The sequence below is a fragment of the Elaeis guineensis genome, chromosome 3 (genome assembly GCF_000442705.2).
Source record: "Elaeis guineensis isolate ETL-2024a chromosome 3, EG11, whole genome shotgun sequence".
NCBI classification, from domain to species: Eukaryota; Viridiplantae; Streptophyta; class Magnoliopsida; order Arecales; family Arecaceae; genus Elaeis; species Elaeis guineensis.
Genome location: NC_025995.2, coordinates 127,633,274 through 127,650,920, shown reverse-complemented (window position 1 = coordinate 127,650,920; position 17,647 = coordinate 127,633,274). Strand labels below are relative to the sequence as shown.

Sequence of the window (17,647 nt, the reverse complement as noted above, 5' to 3'; positions counted from 1 at the left end):
TACCAGAAATTCTTCTCATCAATAACTAGATGCAAGAATCAGGATACGAGAATCACATGGAAATCAATACTTCCAACCACTTCTGAGATTAGAGTGACACAATCACAAGAAAATTTTGCAAACAAAATAGAACACCTAGCAAATCCCTACAAGAACTCCTGCCAATGATTGCTGAAGGACTCAAACCTAATCACCAGCCATGCCAGGAATTAGACATAAAAGAGCAGAACTCAATTGGCTATTCTTCAAGAAGCTTGAGGATCATGAAGCAGCAAAGACATTCCCCCCCAGCTACAGGAGCCTCCACTTAATCAAAAGCATCGTCATCGTCATCTGGAAGAGGCTGTGCTGCTGCAGCTGCTATCTCAGCTTCATACCTGAAAACAGAGATGATTTGGCCTCACAATTAGGAAACAAAGGGAGGATGACATAGAAGAATATAAAATAGAGGTTGTAAACTGAAAAAACAAAGGCATATATAAGCATAGGCAAACATTAACAGCAAAAGAAAATAGAAGGATGCGTGTTTCCCCCCACCTCCCATATTCTACTTTATATTATCGCTTTTGAATGGCACATTAGACACCAAATCAAGACATGCATGCATGAAGGTATCTATCCATATGCATTACCAATGTATGCAGGGTGAGCCTTGGCGCCACAGTAAGATCTCTTCATTCTGACCTAGAGGTCACAAGTTCAAAAAAGAAAATAACCTCTCCATGTACAGGACTATGCACTTCTGAATGTATGTATAGTATCTCTCTATGTATTCCCCAAACACCGCAATGGCGGTGTATACGATATCTCTATGTATATAAATTATAGGTGTTTACTTGCATCTATGTGTACTATTAATATACTTATATTATGTGTGTTTGCATGCTTGCATGCATGTGTCCATAAAATCACAAGCAAACTGCTCGTATTGGCTAATTGAGCCTGGTACAGAATTTGCAGTACTGCATGGACATAAGTGACATTTTGCAGCAGCAAATGAATGGCGGTAGGAGGCATAGATGTTAACCATTTTGTGAATACAAGCAAACAAGTATTTTGATGTTAGAGAAAACAAGATGCAGGTATTTTACATATTACCATAGGGATTTGTATTTCAAAACCCATTCATATTAACACATAATGATGATTAGAATGATGACACTAGGACTCACAACTAGCTATCTTACCCACAATTTTCCATGAAAACTCAGAATTCACTTCTCAAAATTCAAAAAGTGTTGTTGCTTGCATGCATTGTCCTTTCCCTACTTTCCCACCCGTAGCTTTAACAATGCAAGAAAATTATACAGTACTAAGGTGACTTATATATCTCAGTGATGCTGTCAAGTTTCTATTTCACTTACTGTTGTTGTGCAGCAAGGTCAATATGAACTTCAGGAGGAGCCAGAGCTGGCGACTCAACAAAATGAAGATTTGGATCCCTGCAAAAGGCAAGTTCTAATATGTCAAACCCATTTCCAAGGGTATTACTCAAATAAACTTCAATGCAAAAAAAAAAAAAAAGGAACCACTGTACCCCGCGAGCTTTCTAGCCAGATACAGAAAAGGCTTCTCAAAATTGTAATTGCTCTTAGCAGAAATTTCATAGTACTGGAGATTCTTCTTCCTGTGGAATGTAACCATCTTTGCTTTCACCTGCCTGTTCTTTACATCAACCTTGTTGCCACAGAGGACAATGGGAATATTCTCGCAAACCCTGAAAGCAATCACAATTGCAATTAAGTATGACTTAAAAAAAGTAAAATCATGTTCAAGATCATATTAGAAAATACAAGACAGGGAAAAATGGTACCAAATGTTTTTAGTACTAACCGGCAAAGGTCCCTATGCCATGTGGGGACATTTTTGTATGTAAGCCTTGCAGTGACATCAAACATAATAATCGCACACTGGCCATGGATGCTGTCAAATTAAAAATGCCCAGTTACAACCATGGCAGAAAACCCAGGGGTCAATATAATCCAATGAAGATGTTGCAGACAGCATCAGTCATGTTCTCACTCCATCAATAACCAATGGAGGAAAAAAATGATAAGGCCAAAGTCTCAAACATACAATTACTAGATAAGTTTGTCAGCAAAGACTCATCAGCAAATGATGTCTAGAAAATAAAAGATAGCAAGCATCAAGAAACAAGATATAGATACTTTTGGATGATATGGATAAAAGAGAAACCTGAATCCAAAGGACACAAATGACCCAGAATAGAAAAACAAGCATCATTTCTACAGCAAGGATTGGCAAGTCACTTAAAAAGACTGACCAGTAATAAAAATCAGAAAGCTTCCCAGAGGAATGATCACAGAGCCTATAATTCTTTACATCATTATCAGCAAATTCAAAGCCTTTGTTTCATTTATTTTTCTTTAAAAATAAAAAAACCTTTGTTTAATAAGCAATAAAAATACATATAAAGGTAGATAAATTGTAGATACATGCACACACATGCATAGATACATATATGATACATGGCTGGTTACTTATTTCATGCTCCCCATGCAGAATGTATGTCTAGTTCAGTATAACACAAGCAGTAAAATAGCAATAGCAGTATGGGCATCACTCTCATATCACTACTGGTATCCAACTCCACAAAGCAAAAAATGTTTCAGATGCAAAATGTTGATGCAGGCACTTCAATAGCAAATCACAATTCAAATCTTTGATAAGCTGGAAGATCTGGAGTTGGTCAAGATCAAACTAATGAGAAAATAACCAATGACCACCAATGCATAATGAGTTTCTTTTTTTTAAGTGGATGACCAATAATGCTTAACGAGGTTCATCTAGACAAAAATGAACCTCACATTATGACGGGACATAGAGTAATAGTTGTAACACAGACATCACGGGGTCTAATTTTTATTATATACTGCTGTATATGGCACTTGCCTTTCTCAACTTTCTTATTTTCACTAGTATTTTTTTTCTTTTAAGCAATACGCATCTCATTCAGTTAGCCAGTTCCACTGGAAACATCTCGACAATAAAGCAATTCTTGTTCAGAAATGCAAGAAGATCATGCAAAAAAGCAATAACATGAAATTATCAACAAAAAAGACTATCTCAGATTTTGAACCACATAAAGAACTAGCCACCATACTTATGCCGCACTCCTCTCTATTTGAACAAGTGTGGGAATACTAAACTAGCAAGACCATATGAATCTCACATTATTAAGAGCTATTCAAAAAAATGAAATTTAAGAAAATAAAACTATAAATGAATCCAACAGCAACATACGTAAAAACTTAACATGATGACTCCCAAGAACATCCATAAATTTAGACCATAACATGATAATTTTGACGATCATAAATCATCAATTAGGTTTCTATCATCAGCAGCAAATCAACATTGTTTCTTTTCATTTAGAAGAAGCAAATGGGTTGCAAAAGCCACTATAATTGACTAAGTAATGACTGCCATGATAGACATCAGAAGCACATTTTCTCAAGAACTGCTGGTTTACAAGTCTACGAAACCTAAAACTTCATAAAGTTTGTGCTTGACAATGAAATACAATAGCAATGCAGTGGCAAAATAGATTCTAATACATATTAAGATTTAGAGGTCACTGGCAATGCATATCAATAAAGCAGATATCCAACAGCAAGCTAGTTTTGATTATTAATTGATATTTGAAAGTATAAGAAAATCCCCTATTCCTGATTTTATATAGAATGAAACATATACATCAAATTACTCCTAAAGAATATATCGCGAGTTGACTTCGCATGAAATCTGCAATGCAGAAATTTTCTATCAGCAAGATGCAATGACAATGGTCATGATCTGGACTGCAGTACATGACATATGAGGGCTTATTGTAGGAAAGCTCCACAATGATATATGCTTTTTCATGAAAAGAAAGAAGCTCAGACATAAAAGACTGCACAAGTATAGAGCCAAATTTAACCAGTGCAGATGCAGCAAATTCCATAAAATCTCTGATACTATATCGAACAAATAACCATACTAAAATGATGGAACGCAGCATTCAAAGAAGATTTTCAGGGAGAAATACACAACCCACTCAAACGAAAACTATCAAATTAATAAAGCTCATGCTCACACAAAAAAAAAAAAAAGGAAAAAAAGATACAGAAACTAACAGGATAGATCAAAACTAGAGAGAAGCACGTAAAAATACAAAAGAGCAGAATAACATCGGAAGCGATGACTCACTAATATCCATCCCTAAGCCCTCCAAACTTCTCCTGTCCCGCAGTATCCCAACAGTAGAACCGGATCTTTCCACAGTTGGTGTGGAAATCCAAGGGATGGACTTCGACACCAATGGTAGCTGCCAGAGAAAGCCAAGAACTCGATCATTTTTAACATACAAAAGGAAAGTAATCAATATCAACATATATTTCTTGGTATATCAGACACCTACGTTCGTATTTCTTCTCAAATTCCCCGGTAAGATGTCTCTTGACGAAGGTAGTCTTCCCTGCAGCAGATCACATAACTTCTTAAAAATCAGTTCCTTTTTGTCCGATCAATCAACCAAAAAAAATGGATCAAGAAACAGTCAAAAGAACGAGCTTAATCGCCTAAAAAAAAAAAAAAAAAAAGGGAAAGAAAGGAAGAGAGAAAGAAAAAGTAAAGAAAGAAAGAAAGAAAGGGTCACCTGTCCCACCGTCCCCAACAATCACGAGCTTGAAGCTAGGGTAATCCACCGTCTGTTGGTTCGGAAGCGCCTACAACACAATCGAAGGAAATGAAAACGCATGAGGAACAAGAAGAAGAGAGCAGAGATCGGCAGGAAAAACCCTAGAAATCCATGGGATCAGAGACGGCACGCACGCAACATAGGAATTAAATCCCTCAAACTAACCGTCAGAGTGAGAGAGAAATAAATCCCTAAAACCTAGAAAAAGAGAAGAAAGGAGACGAGAGAAGAGAAAAAAGGCACCATCTTTTGTTTTTCTTTCTCCTTCGAAGACTAGCAGGGCTCGACGGACACCAAAGAGAGAGAGTGGAAGGGGGGTTCTCCTCTCTCGGCGTCCCTGCTTCGGCGCTGGGAAAGAGACTCAGAGCGAGCGCCAAGAGGTGAAGGAGAAGGACCAAGGGATGGTGGGCATACAAAAGGCGGGCAAGGGCTTCAATCTAACGCTACCCTCGGCGTAAGCGTGACGCGACTCTCCCAGCCGTTAGATCCAATCCCGCTCTCGCCCAAAATTAAATTCCAGCTGTACAATATTTCCGAGAAATCCGCCGTTCCGGCAAGAATTGAATGCTGCGTTCTGCCATCAGGTAGGCCGGGCCTGTCAGGCGGTCCCTTACCTACGGGCCTGATGGACTGTGATCTTAGCGTGGGCCGGGTCAGAACTCTGTCAAGCCTACCATGTACCAAGATGCAAAGATCCTATTCTGGGCCATGCTATTGTAGCTAACAAGATGGATCCTTTGACATCCGTACTGTAGCTGAAAGTTTGTTTTATGCATCCTGCTTGGCTTTCAGCAGCCTGGACGCATGACATCCTCACGGTCGTAAAACTGGCATACTTTGTTAGGGAATGAGACATAAAGGTGGGCTAGGACAACACTACCCATCTCTTACATCCACGCTTGCTGTGATTTCTTTCGTCTCAAAAATAAATGCACAGATTACCTAAATATGAGTATGGGTGTGCAAGAAGCTTGCAGAAACACAATTCAATTCAGAATTGATCCGGGCTCTTCTGTCCGATATATATTGATTTTTTTAATTTAATTTGATGTCTATTTAAATTTTCGAAAAATCGGTTGAAACCAATCCGACCAAACCTCATCCGTATATGTGTATATTTCATTTTTATTTTTTATATTTTTATATAAAAAAATGAAATTATTATGTTTAGAGTTAGCATAATCTATTGAACATCAATCCAATAAGTCAAATTGAATTTCTTGGATTGGCTTCAAGCAGTTTTTATAAATGATGGTTCAATTTTAAATTTAGTTTTAGAAAACTAATTTAAATCAATTTGATTTCGTGCATGTCTTTAAACACACTTGATCGGACCCATACATAAGCCTAAATATGAGTATCATATCCCCTTTCTTTTTTTTTTTTCTTCTTTTTCTTGTTTCTCTCCTTTTGAGGATAATGAGTGATGGTGGAAGAATCATTTTGATGGACCCAAATTATGATCATGACCTTCAACATTTTCTATCATAAGCAATGTGCAGACAAGAAGAAAAAAGTAAATATAGGAACTTAATTTCATGCTTGCTGTTTAGACTAATATATATACCAGCATGTAACTAATGTGTGGAGCATGATTTTCCTCTTTTTGTCAACTATTTTTGAAATACAAAATAATAATTATAATGATTAAGAGGCTTCAATAGATAAATATTAATTTGTTACATATTAAGTAATGACTTTTGCAATAACTTCCTTAATTAATATCAGCATAAAAAATATTAGTCCTATAAGCATGGTATGATTTTTTTCCTTTTTTTGCTAACTATTCTTAAAATATAATATAATAATATAATAAATTATAATAAATAAAAAAATTTAATAATTATTTTTTTGTTATATATCTAATATATATAATATAAAACGGAGGCCTCTCAATGAAGAAGCCTCCATATGACATGGATTATTAGGACAAAAGAAGAAAAACATGTGGAGTTAGGTTCGATTAGGAGAGGGAGTGAAACTGCGGGATTTTTCTCAATTCTGAGTCTCATTCAAGTGGAACCGTGGAGCTCTCCGATGCCACCCGATCGAGATCTCTTCGAGTAGCCTGATGATAGCCCCCCCCCTCCCGCCCATCGAGTAGATCCGTGGAGCCTTCAGAGATCTGTGGGGAAGGAGAGCACCTGAGGGAGATCGGAGGGGTTTCTCAGGTTACAGTTGGGTTTTTTCTCAACATATGGGATTTTGGGCGAGTTGTGGCGGTGTGAGTGGGTCTCTGATTGAGACTTCTAAGAGAAAAAACAAAGGAAAAAGTGAAAGGTATGACCTATTCTATTGATTTTTTCTTTTTCATTTCATTTTTTTCTTTGGAGATCTACAGGGAAGATTAGATGATGGTTGGGGTTTTGTGTTGGGTATTTTCTTTCTTCTCCATTCTTAAGAGTGTCGATCAGGTGGAACGGCCTAACAGGGAAGCTTAGATGATGGCTGGGGTTTTGTGTTGGGTATTTTCGTTCTTTTTCGGAGTCTCAGTCAGGTAGAACGGCCGAACAGGAAAGCGTAGACAATGGCTAGGGTTTTGTGTTGCGTATTTTCTTTCTCTTTTTTTTATAATTTGTGTTAAAAATTTTACTAATGATATTTATTATAATTTATTTGAATTAAGTTGATACACTGCAAATTCATTTGGATTGGATGGTTTATGCATTAAAAAATTTCTTAAAAGAAAATCGGATGGCAAAGTTGTTGGGAATAGTGTCCCAAAGCCAATCGTCAGCCTGTTGACGGTTGTGCTCCTTTTGTATTAGTACATGAATTATAAATAAATAAAAGTTATTTTGATATTTTTTCATCACAAATGTTTCATCTTCTAATGAACTCCTGTGTTGTGGTGAAGTCCTTAGGACTATTTAGACTCGACAAAGGAGGATTTGTCGTTTAGTCCTTAAACATGTTCGCGATCAAATGATACGTTGTTACCAAGGACGACAATATTTATCGAGCATAGGTCGTTGTGTGCCATATGGGTTGGTTGTCCTCATAACCAAAGAGTGTGGAGACACTGGTATGGCATACAGGTGAGATGTAATGGTACATCTGCACTGAACGTGACCAACTCTGGAGCTATTTCTGCTGTCAAGATTTGCTCCGATGGGATATGGGTATAAATGTCCCTCCGACCTGAGACCGTCATGGTGACTTGCAAGCAACTCACTGCACTTAGGCACTGGACTACCTGAATTTCTAATTCAGTGACGGAAGGTTGCTGGGTGTAGTCAAGTACTTGACTTGTCGGTGCGTGTGTCAAGATGGGATTGACCACTCCAGTTTAGGAGCTGTGTACAGTCGTGTTTCAATTTAGCAAAACCTTGGCCAGGGTAGTCCTAGTGAGGAGTCACAGGACTAATTGAGTTGAGCACGATTCGGATGATATCATCAGGGTTGACAGTTTAACTCTGAGTCATCCTAAACACAGGGGTCAAAAGGGATGAATTATACGGTAACCATATTCACGTAGGTTCTGAATGTTGCGATTGCGATTATTCGACCTATCCGGTCGTCGGGTACCATTGCTAGATGGTCACTTCGATTAGTACAGAAATTGGTTCCTGTGCTACCGGCTTAGGTTCGAACCTGCGGGGTCACACACATTAGAGGTTCCTTTCTGATCTGATGGCTGATTATGAGTCTTATCTATCTGGGACTCTATGATTGAGAATTAGGATTCTCTAATCATGAGTTCCACACATTTTGGGTACCGGGGTCAAAATTTTGAATTTCGAATTTTGAATTTGAAATTTGAACTCTTTGATCAGGGTTTCATATCGATGGTCTCTGATGCCTGATTGCCCATCGGATTTGGACTCAACATTTATGAGAGGTTTAATTAGTGATTTAATCACTAATTAACTCAATTTGATTGAGTAATTATTTTTGGATCAAGTCCAATTGAATTGGATTCAGTTTGGATTGACCCGATTAGGTTAAATGTTGACCTAATCGCTAAGGTGGTTTAGTCCCTGATTTGATCAGGGGTTAGGTTTAGTTAATTCCTGATTTGATTAGAATTTTATTAAGCCTAATTAAGCCTAATTATGTTGGGTTTAATTTGGTCTAATTGTGCTCAACCTATTTTAAACTAGGTTGGCTCAATTTGAATCAAACCACCTTGTTTTAAATTTCCTGCGTCACCCAACTTCCTTGCACCCATTTGAATTCACGAGAAGAAACTTCTCGTGAAATTTTTCTCACGTAAAACCCTTCCCCACGTCCTCATTTGTGCGCCATATGGATGGATAAATTAATTAGTTAGCCATTCAAATTCAAAGCATGTTTGAATTTGAATGGATAACTTATCACTTGCCCTTTCATCCTTATCCATTTTGTGCGCCACATTACTTACACGAGAAAAGGTTTCTCGTGAAACTTTTTCACGCACAAAGAGCCACGCCCATTCTCTTCTCACGCCCAAAAGGATAGGGATAAGTTGGTTTTCGTTTGAATTCAAATTTGATTTGAATTCAAATGTGTAACCTCTTGTCTTTATCCTCTCACGCGGATAAGACACGTTCGACGTTGTTTTAAAAAGAGGAGAAAGGTGAGACGTGCGTAGAAAAATTAGGAGAGAAACTTTGGGGCGTGAGGAAGGCTTCTGCATAAGGTGAAGGTCCAAAACCTTCCGAGAGAAAAAGAAAGAAAAGAGAGAAAATTGGGCGCAGGGTTTTTGGTGTGTACCCTAGGGTTTCTACCTAGGGTTCGGGAAGTGAGATTGGTGTGCCACGAGTGTCGTGAGTCCACCAAATTTCAGAGAGAGATCCATCAGCCTCTCAAGTAACTGTGCAGACGATCCAAAGTATCTGAGAAGTCGGCACACATCGATCGAAGGAGTTCGATCAACATCTGCCATCAAAAGGGTGAAATCACGAACTAGCATTCGTGAGGAGCTGATCAGACGGGAGCTTCGTGTGGATGATCCGCAGAGGCCAGACAGTTGGGTGGCTGCGATGTGATGATCAGAGCCCTCCGACGGTGATCAGATTGCGGTGATCGACTACCCGCAAAAGGTGATGTGTTCTGAACACAGTACCGTAAAACGTTTACTGATTCAAATTTGAATTTCAAATTTAAATGCATGCTGTTGTATCATATTTAGATCCTAGTGTAGGGTTAATTAGTATTAATTAATGAGATTAATTAATAATTCCGCTGTAAAATAGTAATTTTAAAAAAGTTTTAAAATTACCATTTTGCCCCTGCACTAAATTTTCGCTTCAATTGGTATCAGAGCAGGTTCTAGAATATGATATACATATGCATGCGTAGATTAAGGTGTAATCTATAAGTTTAAATTTGAAATTTAAAATTTGAAATTCAAAATTCAAAAAGATTTGAAATTTGAAATTTGTTAGAAGTTTCAAATTTGAAATTCAAAATTTGAAATTTGGTTGAAATCTCAAATTTGAAATTTGAAATTTGAAATTTGAAATTTGAAATTCGAAATTTGAAATTTAAAATTCAAAATTCAAAATTTAAAATTCAAAGATTGAAAATTCGAAATTCGAAATTTGGTTGAAATCTCAAATTTGAAATTTAAAATTTGAAATTTAAAATTTGAAATTTGAAATTCAAAATTTAAATTTTAAAATTTGTATATTTAGATATACTTGATCCAAGTAGCAAGTAATCTAATTGGGTTGGTTGCCATGGCCGTCCGGTCATAGGAGAAAAGTAGGGTTTAAAGGCCCTCTCTTCCCATTCGATGGGGTCTCCTATGGCGGTAGGGGTGCCGATGCAATTATATCCCATGCCGATGAAGCAGCGAAAGGACTTAATTAAGAAATTTATCATGAATGTGTTAGATTAGATCTAAAAAAAAAATTATGATTTATTTTGAGTTATTTTCTGTTATGAAATGAGCAATAGAATTGCTGTTTATGAAATGTGCTGACCCGTTTGTGAAATGAGTTAACACATTTGGTGAACAGAAAATAAAATCTTTCAAATTTGAAAATTATTTTCGAAATGCCAAACTCTGACCCATCAGCCCAAGTACTTAATTAAAAGAATCAAGTGTTGTCTAGTAGGTCTAGAATTGTGAATTAAGACCTAAGACAATTGCATAAACTTTTGGATCAATGGGTTAGATGAATTAGGTCCATAATTGGGTTAGACCTAAGGTTAGTTTAAAAAATGGACGAATTGGAGTAATTGGTCAAATCTAATCAAAAGTTGAATTAGATTAGGTCAAGGATACTCTAGACTCAACTTCAATAGTTGTAGTTGAATGGGTCCATATCTTTAACTAGACCAAGATGGACTTAATTCATGGCTACGCGGTGGAGCTCTATTTACTAAGTTGATCAAAATTAAAACTAATGAACCGGTTGGTGTCTAAGGTAAGTTCGGCAGTTTTGACCAGTGGTTCTTAAGCGGGAGCTACTCGCATTGATTCGATCATTGATGAGTTAATGGCAAATCCCCACCACTGATCTCACTTACCTGGCCAATCTGGTAAGTTAGATTTTGATTAGATCACTTGGTGATTAGAGCTCACCCATGTCATTAGGTAAATCAGTATGACTGATTTAGGTGCTCCTAATGCCAGCTTTAATTAAATCCTTTTTAATCTGACTTGGTGAAGTCAGTGGGAGGATTGAAATTGGCTGGATGATTTCTTCTCTACTATTCTTTAATAAAATCCTCAAAATTATTAGGTCCCTAAAATGATTAAGTTATAATGATAACTAAGTCATAACCTCCCATTAAGTGAATGATAACGAGTCCATTAGTTCAATGATCATTGGAGGCCCAAAGGCCTGGTGCTCATTGGCTAATGGAATTATTATTCATAATATGATAATTTGATTGAGTCTTTCTGATGGTGGTTAGGTTGGCCGGCCAAAGTCGGGCCTGATCATTTATTGGTCCGATTCACTAAATTAAGTCATGTTAATGGTTGGACCTAACCAGATCTTTTCAGTGGAGGCCAAAGCCTACTGATTAGGTTCTGGGGTAAAATAAATTACTAGAAGTTGTTTAGAGAAACAACTGGTTAAGAACCTACCCATAGATGCACATGGGTTGACCAACCAAAGTTGGGCTCGTGTGTAGTCTGTGTGGATTCTAGTACCCATTAAGGAATTAAAGTAATTTCTCGAATTGGAGGATGAGGCTACCAGTTCGTAAAAATATTGAAAAAAACTTTAGACTAAAGTCCAAGTCTTTAGTATTAATTTATGTACTAATAGAGGTCTCATTTTTCTTTAAGCAGCTATGGCCACTACCCTGTCGCTCCGGTCATTATTAGATAATGACAAGCTCATGGGACCCAATTTCGATAGCTGGTATCGAAAATTGAAAATCATCCTTGAGCATGAGCGGATCCTTTATGTAGTAACGGATCCAGCACCTGAGGAGCCAGCTCCGAACGCTAGTAAAGTGATCCGAGACACTTACTTGAAGTGGCTCAATGACCGCACCACCGTTCGATGTATTATGCTGGCAGCAATGAATGACGAGTTCAGCCGAAGGTTTGAGAACGCCCAGCCACAGGAGATGCTTCAAATGTTGAACGACTCCTTTGGCACGCCTGACGACGTTGAAAGGCACAAAACTAGTTGTGCTATTTTCAATGCTCGGATGAGGGATGGGGCCTCAGTCACTGATCATGTACTGTATATGATCGAGATGATTGAGCGCCTAAGCAAATTGGGCTTTCCTCTGCACGAGCAGCTCGGTAAGGATGCGATCCTTAATTCCTTGCCCAAGTCCTTCCTCCCATTCCTTACTCATTTTCGAATGACAAAGCCTGCAGTAAACTACCACGGATTGTTGGGGTTGCTGCAGAACTTTGAGAAGGATCACCAACTCCATAAGGAGTCGGTGAATGTAGTGGGAGGGTCTTCTTCTCGTCGTCAACCCTTTGGGAAGGGGAAGAAGAACAAGAAGAAGAAAAATAAGAAGGTGCAATCTCATGCTGGGACAGTAGCACGGGGTCAGACCAAGAAGCGCAAGCATGACCAGAGCCAGGCGGAGTGCTTCTTTTGCAAGAAGCACGGGCATTGGAAGAGGAACTGTCCTCAATACATTGCCTCCCTGGACCCGAACAGGCCAAAGAAGAAGCAAGATAATTATATGATAACTCCTTGCAACTTTTCGATTTGTGATACTACTGCCTGGGTATTGGATACCGGAAGCCCTTATCATATTTGTAATTCGATGCAGGGTCTGCAGGTCAGTAGAAGATTTGATGAAGGCGAGAGGTTCCTGAATGTTGGAGATGGAAGCAAAGTTCCAGTTCTAGCTTTAGGAATCATGAGTCTTGTAATCAATTCTCGTAATGTAATTCTGAGTGAATGTCACTATTGTCCAAGTTTTTTATTAAATATTATTTCTGTAGGCCTTTTGGCCATGTACGGTTATGATTTTTTAATAAAAAAAAATATTTGCAATATCATTTTGAATGGTGTTACAATATTTGTTGGACAATTAAATAATGAAATTTACTTACTATCACAGCCTGTTAATGTGGTTCAAAAATTTGGTAAACGCTCTAGAATAGATAATGTGTCAGAAGTCTACCTTTGGCACTGTAGGCTAGGTCATATCAATAAGAACAGGATAAACAGGTTGGCTCAAGAAGGAATTCTTGAAGTTAGTGATTGTGAATCACTTCCAACCTGTGAGTCCTGTCTTCTTGGAAAGATGACCAAGTCACCTTTTACTGGAAAAGGTGAGCGAGCCAGTGAACTCTTAGGTCTGGTACATTCTAATGTATGTGGACCCATGAGCTCAAGTGCAAGAGGTTGATTTTTCTACTTCATAACCTTCACAGACGACCTATCTAGGTATGGGTATGTCTATTTAATGAAGCATAAGTCGGAATCATTTGAAATGTTCAAACTATTCCGAAATGAGGTAGAAAAACAAACTGGGAAGTGTATTAAAACTCTTCGATCTGATCGAGGAGGTGAATACCTTTCCAATGAGTTTCTGACGTATCTAGGAGAGAATGGGATTCTCTCTCAGTGGACTCTTCCTGGAACACCACAGCATAATGGTGTGTCTGAAAGGAGGAATCGGACCCTGTTAGATATGGTTCGATCCATGATGGGGTTTGCTGGTCTGCCGATCTTCCTTTGGGGATATGCGCTCGAATCGGCTTGTTACCTTCTAAATAGAGTTCCGAGTAAGTCTGTAGCCAAAACGCCATATGAGATATGGATAGGACGTAAGCCAGTACTCTCGCACCTTAGGGTTTGGGGGTGTCCGACTTATGTTAAACGTTTAATTACAGACAAGCTTGGACCTAGGTCTGACAAGTGTAATTTTATAGGGTACCCAAAAGAGACCAAAGGATATTATTTCTACCTTGCTGATGAGCAAAAGGTGTTTGTCAGCCTTAAGGCAATCTTTTTAGAAAAGGAGTTCCTTAGTGAAGGAACTGTTGCCTCTAAAGTCGAACTTGACGAAGTTCGACAGGTGGAAAAACCGACACATGTTACTGAACCTGAATCGGATTTGATTAGATCAGATCCGGAGCCCATTGATTATGCACCCTTAAGGCGGTCTGGTAGAGTACCACATCAACCGGACAGATATTATAGTTTCTTGGTCCGGGATGGTGATCCTATCGAACTTGATGAAAACGATGAGGATCCGATCACCTACATGGATGCAATGCAGAGACCTGACTCTGAGAAATGGCTAGAGGCCATGAAATCCGAAATGGAGTCCATGAAAGTCAACGATGTGTGGATATTGGTTGACCCACCCGAAGGAGTAAAACCCATAGGGTGTAAGTGGGTCTTCAAAAGGAAGAGGGGCGCAGACGGAAAGGTGGAGACCTATAAAGCCCGTCTGGTTGCCAAGGGATATCGTCAACGTTATGGTATGACTATGACGAGACGTTTTCTCCTGTGGCAATGCTCAAATCCATTCGGATTATGCTTGCGATAGCTGCCCATCTGGACTATGAAATCTGGCAGATAGATGTGAAGACAGCTTTCCTAAACGGAGAGCTGGACGAAGAAGTGTATATGATACAACCTGAAGGGTTCACATCCACAGATGAGTCTAAGGTGTGCAAGCTACAGAGGTCCATTTATGGACTTAAGCAGGCATCTCGGAGTTGGAACATACGTTTTGATAGGACGATCAAAACGTATGGCTTCGTTAAGAACGGAGAAGAATCCTGCATTTATAAGTGGGCTAATGGTCCAGCAGTAGTATTTCTTGTATTGTATGTGGATGACATTCTCTTAATCGGGAATGATGTCCCTGCATTACAGGGAATAAAGATTTGACTATCGTCACAGTTCTCCATGAAGGATTTGGGAGAAGCTTCCTACATCCTAGGGATGAGGATCTATAGGGATAGATCCAAAAAGTTGCTTGGCTTATCCCAGTCCACGTACATTGATACTATGCTGAAAAGGTTCAGCATGGAAAATTTCAAGAAAGGCTATCTACCGATAGGCCATGGAATTTCTCTCTCGAAGAGGGATTGTCCGACAACACCTCAAGAGAGAGAGCGTATGGGTAGGATTCCATATGCTTCGCAGTGGGATCTATCATGTACGCCATGACATGTACACGACCAGATGTGGCATACTCACTAGGGGTAGTGAGTAGATACCAATCTGATCCAGGAGAGAATCACTGGAAGGTTGTTAAAACCATCCTGAAGTATTTGAGAAATACTAAGACCAGTGGCTTATATATGGTGAATCGGACTTGAGACTTATAGGGTTTACAGACTCTAGTTTCCAGTCTGATCGAGATGATAGCAAGAGTGTGTCAGGATTTATTTTTACCCTTAATGGTGGGGCTGTCTGCTGGAAGAGTTCCAAGCAGTACACTGTGACTGATTCAGTATGCGAGGCAGAGTATATTGCTGCATCAGATGCTGCCAAAGAAGCGGTGTGACTGAAAAAATTCATCACCGAGCTCGGAGTAGCACCCTCCCTTGTTGGTCCAGTTCTGCTCTACTGCGACAGCTCTGGAGCCATTGCTCAGGCGAAGAAACCAAAGGCACACCAGCGGACGAAGCATATTCTGCGCCGCTACCATCTCATCCGGGAGATCGTGGATCGAGGTGACGTCGACCTTCAGAAGATCGACGGGAAGGAGAACCTGGCCGACCCATTCACTAAAGCCATTGCGGTGAAGGAGTTCAACGACTACAAGTCGAAGATGGGTATTACATACTGCACCGATAGGCTTTAGGCCAAGTGGGAGATTGTTGGGAATAGTGTCCCAAAGCCAATCGTCAGCCTATTGACGGTTGTGCTCCTTTTGTATTAGTACATGAATTATAAATAAATAAAAGTTATTTTGGTATTTTTTCATCACAAATGTTTCATCTTCTAATGAACTCCTGTGTTGTGGTGAAGTCCTTAGGACTATTTAGACTCGACAAAGGAGGATTTGTCGTTTAGTCCTTAAACATGTTCGCGACCAAATGATACGTTGTTACCAAGGACGATAATATTTATCGAGCATAGGTCGTTGTGTGCCATATGGGTTGGTTGTCCTCATAACCAAAGAGTGTGGAGACACTGGTATGGCATACAGGTGAGATATAATGGTACATCTGCACTGAACGTGACCAACTCCGGAGCTATTTCTGCTGTCAAGATTTGCTCCGATGGGATATGGGTATAAATGTCCCTCCGACCTGAGACCGCCACGGTGACTTGCAAGCAACTCACTGCACTTAGGCACTGGACTACCTGAATTTCTAATTCAGTGACGGAAGGTTGCTGGGTGTAGTCAAGTACTTGACTTGTCGGTGCGTGTGTCAAGATGGGATTGACCACTCCAGTTTAGGAGCTGTGTACAGTCGTGTTTCAATTTAGCAAAACCTTGGCCAGGGTAGTCCTAGTGAGGAGTCACAGGACTAATTGAGTTGAGCACGATTCGGATGATATCATCAGGGTTGACAGTTTAACTCTGAGTCATCCTAAACACAGGGATCAAAAGGGATGAATTATACGGTAACCATATTCACGTAGGTTCTGAATGTTGCGATTGCGATTATTCGACCTATCCGGTCGTCGGGTACCATTGCTAGATGGTCACTTCGATTAGTACAGAAATTGGTTCCTGTGCTACCGGCTTAGGTTCGAACCTGCGGGGTCACACACATTAGAGGTTCCTTTCTGATCTGATGGCTGATTATGAGTCTTATCTATCTGGGACTCTATGATTGAGAATTAGGATTCTCTAATCATGAGTTCCACACATTTTGGGTACCGGGGTCAAAATTTTGAATTTCGAATTTTGAATTTGAAATTTGAACTCTTTGATCAGGGTTTCATATCGATGGTCTCTGATGCCTGATTGCCCATCGGATTTGGACTCAACATTTATGAGAGGTTTAATTAGTGATTTAATCACTAATTAACTCAATTTGATTGAGTAATTATTTTTGGATCAAGTCCAATTGAATTGGATTCAGTTTGGATTGACCCGATTAGGTTAAATGTTGACCTAATCGCTAAGGTGGTTTAGTCCCTGATTTGATCAGGGTTAGGTTTAGTTAATTCCTGATTTGATTAGAATTTTATTAAGCCTAATTAAGCCTAATTATGTTGGGTTTAATTTGGTCTAATTGTGCTCAACCTATTTTAAACTAGGTTGGCTCAATTTGAATCAAACCACCTTGTTTTAAATTTCCTGCGTCACCCAACTTCCTTGCACCCATTTGAATTCACGAGAAGAAACTTCTCGTGAAATTTTTCTCACGTAAAACCCTTCCCCACGTCCTCATTTGTGCGCCATATGGATGGATAAATTAATTAGTTAGCCATTCAAATTCAAAGCATGTTTGAATTTGAATGGATAACTTATCACTTGCCCTTTCATCCTTATCCATTTTGTGCGCCACATTACTTACACGAGAAAAGGTTTCTCGTGAAACTTTTTCACGCACAAAGAGCCACGCCCCTTCTCTTCTCACGCCCAAAAGGATAGGGATAAGTTGGT

General features: G+C 39.2%; 1 protein-coding gene across 1 annotated transcript; it reads right to left on the bottom strand.

Moving 5' to 3' along the window:
* LOC105040203 (GTP-binding nuclear protein Ran1B) lies at positions 1 to 5,109 on the bottom strand. Its single transcript, XM_010916627.4, has 8 exons — positions 4,943 to 5,109; positions 4,658 to 4,727; positions 4,421 to 4,477; positions 4,210 to 4,327; positions 1,834 to 1,923; positions 1,538 to 1,717; positions 1,365 to 1,442; positions 1 to 377 (listed from the first exon to the last, which is right to left on the bottom strand). The coding sequence occupies exons 1-8, from the start codon at positions 4,943 to 4,945 to the stop codon at positions 308 to 310; spliced, it is 666 nt and encodes a 221-aa protein (XP_010914929.1). The 5' UTR covers positions 4,946 to 5,109; the 3' UTR covers positions 1 to 307.
* Between the last annotated feature and the right edge of the window lie 12,538 nt (positions 5,110 to 17,647).